The sequence below is a fragment of the Gossypium arboreum genome, chromosome 5 (assembly GCF_025698485.1).
Source record: "Gossypium arboreum isolate Shixiya-1 chromosome 5, ASM2569848v2, whole genome shotgun sequence".
NCBI lineage: Eukaryota > Viridiplantae > Streptophyta > Magnoliopsida > Malvales > Malvaceae > Gossypium > Gossypium arboreum.
Genome location: NC_069074.1, coordinates 88075937 through 88081592, shown reverse-complemented (window position 1 = coordinate 88081592; position 5656 = coordinate 88075937). Strand labels below are relative to the sequence as shown.

Sequence of the window (5656 nt, the reverse complement as noted above, 5' to 3'; positions counted from 1 at the left end):
ACATGTGCAAGAGATATTCTAGTTCGAATCTTCATCATTAGATTCTCAGCATTAGGTCATATAATTATATATATATATATATATAATAAAACTATAGAATCAAATTTATCTTATTTCGGAGGAGAGAATATTGTTAAATCCATCCTTATTCTATAGTTAGTACGTTTTATTTCATCATTCATCTCGTTTTATTATGGATATATTCTCTTGAAACCTATTATCACTTCTATATATGTTGGATGTATTTATCTCCGCTTCAATTTATTTTTTGCTACTTATCTTTAATATTTTCAAATTTTTCAAGAAAAATAAATATTTAAATATAATTCTTCAAAAATATTTAAATATAAAAATGAGTTTTTTATAACATATAATTACATTTTTACCCTTTTAATAATTATATATATAAAGATAAAATTGTATTTTTCATATTGTTGAGTGGGGTGGGACAAGAAGGGGCAAACAATTACTACAATCGCTTCATATCCATTGTCTAAAAAAAATTCACCCAACCCGCCCCAGATTCACTTTTCGAAAAAAAAAATCTACTCTATTCAAAACGAATATGTTTGAAACTCATCATGTGATTTGGATTTTGAGATCTCTAATTTTATTTGTGTTACGTAAAAATAACAAGTTAATATAAAATTACATACGCGATAATATATTTTCTGTCTTAAAAATAGTAAAATTTAATGTCTACAGTTTGAGGACTAAAATTTCAAAATTAGAATTGAGAAACTAAAAACCAAAATAAATTACAAAGATTAAATCTAAAACTTAGATATAATACAAGGACTAATAAGAAAATTTTGACATCAAAGCATGTCCTATCAATTAGGTTTTAAAACGACACTTAATCAATTATCACAAGACACAAAATGCAACTCTATGAATCACCCATAGACCTTAGGGGAAGAAATATATCACTATCAAATCTTTTTTACTTTGAAAATGAAAACCTAGAAATAATTCATAGGAACCACGTGTAGTAGCGAAAATCAAGGTTAACAATACAAATAATTCATCCCTAAACCACACATGGAACCATGGGTCTAATACCAATATCTTGAATTTACCCTTTAACTACCCAAAAATGGCATAGAAATGTAGGAAGGTACAATTGTAATTACGTGTTCGATAGTGTGACCATATAGTCATGTTCATGTATATATCCCCCATGCAGCTTCATGGAAGTAGGGTCCTCATAGTGAAGTTTGAAAGTTGCATGAAGCTCACTATTTTAATTGTATTGTCTTCAATGGTCATTCACTCTTTCCTAGAAAAAGAACCCTCCGTATATAAATCCCCCTCTTATCTTCTTCACCTTTATTACACCAACCAAAACCAAACCCTATCTCAGTCTTATTCTCTTCTCTTTTTATGGAAGTGGTGGACATTGCCGTGGATTTCGAGGACTACTTTCCATCGATGGTGGAGAGTATGGGTGCAGAAGGGTTCATAATGGAGTTATGCAATGGGTTCAGGCTGCTGATGGATGTTGAAAGAGGGTTGATCACGTTCGAGAGCTTGAAGAGGAACAGTGTGGTGTTGGGGCTGAACGACTTGAGAGATGATGAGATCGTGTGTATGTTGAGTGAAGGGGATTTGGATGGCGATGGGGCTTTGAACCAGGTTGAGTTCTGTATTCTCATGTTTAGGTTAAGCCCAGGGTTAATGTATAACAATGCCTCTAAGCAATGGGTTGATGAATATATATGATGCTATTTCAAAGCTATATATATATATATTGTAAAATTGTTACTTATGTTTTCTTCTTCTTTCTTCATCTAAATTTGTTGTTTTTGATCAATTGTTGTGTGGTAAGAATGCAATTGATCAATGGAATTAAAGTATGTCTTGGAAGAAATAAGAAATAAGTTAAACATCTTTAATTCCACTATTTTTTTCCAATTTCTTTTTTTTTAATTTAATATTTGTTCAGAATTCAACCTCGTGTGATTAGCCTAATGGTTAAGGTATATTCATCGTCTCAAGTGTAGTCTAATTTCGATTCATCATAATCGCATTACAGTTAGGGCTTTGGTCTCTTCTTCTTGTTCACCCAAAAAAAAGAAATTATCCAAAATTTTCTCTTTTTTTTGTTTTATTTTTCATTATTTATTTAATTTAATTTGATTTTTTTATTTCTTATTTGAAAACTTGGTGTCCACAACTTTGTATTTTCATTGTCAAGGAGATAAAATAAAAATGGGGAAATTATTTTATATATTGGAACATATGATAATTATTTATTTTAAATAAGAAAAGGTATTTTTATAATTTTTAATTAAATTGATATTCGGTTGATTCGTAACATCAATTTAATTGAGAGTTTAAATAATAGTATAGATATATATATAATTGATAAAGATAATAAAGTATTCATAATAAAATAAAATTTTATAAAAATATCAAAACAAAATTTCAGTTGAGTGATAAATTAAATTTTTATTAATGTAATTGGTATGAGAATTTCATCATATATATTTTAATTAATTTTTTAAATAAAAAACTAAAATATCTTTGATAATATTATTTACTTTAATTATGAAATACTACAAGACAGGCTAAAATTTTGACTTCACCATTTAAGAACCCGAGGCAAATAATATATTTTATTTTATATATTGTATAATTTATTTTATTATGTGATATTCACAGCAACTGAAATGTAAGGACATCATAACACATAAGCCATTGTGCCTATAACACAGTATATTAGAATAAAAGAAATTTAAGGATAAATATCAAAATAGTATATAAATTTTGGTCCAATATAGGATTAATTTAGTATAATTATATACATAAAATTTTAATTTTGATTCAATTATTTATATTTAAAAAATATGTTTGTTTTAATTATGCGCTTTTTTCAAGTAATTTTTATTTACCAAATTGCTCGAGGTCTATGCTTTTTTAAATCCAATCTTAGATATTATGCTAGAAATAAGTGCATCAATTTATGATTATATTGGATAAGTATTATTATTTACATATACAATATGTAGAAATAAAACATTGTTATATCAATAATGGCGTTAGTGATTTAAAAAAACACCAATAAACTTGAAACAGTACACTGAAACATGCTTGTATATCAATATGTATCAATACCAAGATAAAAACAGTATGCCTATCGGTACAGTACTGACTATCTTGCTTAAAGGCTTATACTCATCATCATTTCGAATTCCAATTTTACGAACATCATCACAATACTCTATCATGATAAGACCCTCCCGGAATGGTTCCTAATAGATTTTGCAACACTATTATCTCGTTAGATCTCATATATGCACCAGAACAGAACTAAAAACTAAAACTAAAATTAAAACCACCACTATTTTTAGATAATATAGAGTTAACAAGAACGATAACAATTTTTAGAGAGAAAACAAGTTTTGATCCTATATGCTTTTTTTGGCATAATGTTTAGATTTACCTATAACCCCTTTCGAATCCATAAATAGGAGGATAATATGCTTCAAAAATACTCGAGCTCAAGTCCTTCTATATTAACAACAATATTCATACCAATCGAATTAAGACTCAATCGACTCAATTCTAATATTCTTAAATACCTTTTTTATGAAAGAAATATTATATTATACTGTCAAATGATTTTATGAAGCAACTAAGGTAAGATTATGTTCATATGAACAGTTTATTTCACCTCTGATTAGACCTGACATGACATAACTATAAGACGCATATTTGACATTGAAAACATAAAAACAAGACATGTCTCAAAAATTATGTAATACAAAATATCCAAGTATCAATTATTATATATAATTATAATCATTAGACAATAAAATACGACACATGTTGCCTGAATTGCATCTAAGAACAATTTTCATTTTCATTTTTCAAATGAAAAACAAAATTGGGCAGTACTTGCATGTATCATATTGAATATTATCCAAATACTCCAAGCTACTGTCCTTTGAGTAAACTCTTGGGACACTTTCTATCCAGTGTCTCTCCTGTCTTGGTGTATATATCTTTTTCTTCTTTTACTTTAAAGCTGGAAAGAGTTAACATTATTTTATTTTTTTCTTTATAAATGTGGATTTGTCTATTTCTCCTTTAGTCTCTCCTTTCATTTTCAACATCAGCTCTCAACTATACTATTTCCGTTACTTACTTGTACCCGTCAAAAGGAATCACCTTTTGGTATAATAACAAAACCAATGAAAAGGATTCAAGGACAAGGATTGATATTACCACTTGGATCTAAAATCTACATGTCCGTACTCATAATTTCCATAGTTATATCAGTGCTTTGGAAGAGATCTCTTATAAAATATTTAGTGCACTCCATCATCTTTCTTCGGCTAAGCAGTATGTATTTCCACAATTCTTATTTTTTTCAATTGTGAATCATGGTTCAGCAATCGTACTCTCCGACATGGTTTTGCCAATTGTTGGCCAAGAAATCTTGAATGGCAATTTAGTTGAGGGTTTTCTTAGGAATATAAATAATCTCTTGTTTTTTTTTTTTTTAAGATTAAGCGATCATTTGCAAAGCTAATTGAGCAGTGGGGTAGATGATTTTCAGCTCTCAAAACATGAAAGAACAAAATTAGACAACAGAGCTATAATTTCATTTGTCATATTCCACACTAAATAGTTATGGGACTTTAATTGTTTGGGATGCTATTGATTTATCATGGAACAATAAGTTAGAATAGTACATGATGAGTGTCTTTTTCTGTCCTTTAGATGGGTAGAGCTATGTATTTATATGATATGGTTATTGTTTATAAATGTGATGTCATAAATAGGTTCCATGCATGTCAACACATACCCTACTCTAAGTTCAACAGGTGTTTATGCGATGTGGGTTCGCCTATATGATGGTGTGTGAACCCATATCGTGTGGTCTCATAGAAGGGTGCAAGTGCCTTACACACGAACTTATAGTGTCATGCAAACTTGAAGTGCGAACCTTGTAGAGCCCAAATTGGACTCAATCGGGTTATGGGTCAGTAATAGTGAGTATCATAACAATTTGGCCCCCACCTGGTTCAAAGAAGAGTTATAAAGTGACTCTTCTTGGAACATGGTTCTATGAGGTGGGAGGTAACTTAAGCAGAAACTTATTAAATATATTTTATACCTTAACTTGTAACGTACACTTCGCCACGTGTCAAGAAGGGATACAATTGTACGAAATTGATTGTGCCCTTATTTTTGGATATATGAATTGTTAAAGTGCAAAAAAAAAGAAAAATAAACTTTTAAAAGGGAGCTACCTAAGCCCTAAAAATTACATTGTTTGAATCAGAGAGTCTGAAGAAGAAGTCATTGTTTATAAGAACAATTTCAGAGGTAATTTCCTTAAAATTTACATTGCTCTTTCGATTTTTTTCTGGTTTTACTAGAACACCATGGCTAGGGCTAGAGTAAGTGGATGTATTATTCAAAGCATCCCTTCGCAACACCATGAAGTGAGTACTCCAATGGAGGCTAAGGTCTATGTTTTCACTACGAATGTGGAAGAAACAAATTGTGTTTTGGCTATTCGGGGAATTCAAATACCGAACTTCGCTTATGACTTCTCAATTACCGAATGATTAAATTGGTTAAGCGACACCAGCGACAGTAGTTTTTGTTACTTCCATTGCGACTTTTCAATAACCAATCCATA

At 29.6% G+C, this 5656-nt stretch overlaps 1 protein-coding gene across 1 annotated transcript; it reads left to right on the top strand.

The window, feature by feature from the left end:
- The first annotated feature begins 1174 nt into the window (after positions 1-1174).
- LOC108472973 (calcium-binding protein KRP1-like) lies at positions 1175-1914 on the top strand. The gene has a single exon (XM_017774541.2). It carries the CDS (start codon positions 1384-1386, stop codon positions 1720-1722), a length of 339 nt encoding a protein of 112 aa, XP_017630030.1. The 5' UTR covers positions 1175-1383; the 3' UTR covers positions 1723-1914.
- Positions 1915-5656: the final 3742 nt, after the last annotated feature.

Bases quoted from the DNA above. Each gene is read 5' to 3' on its own strand.
- LOC108472973 (XM_017774541.2), top strand. From the start codon at position 1,384: ATGGAAGTGGTGGACATTGCCGTGGATTTCGAGGACTACTTTCCATCG.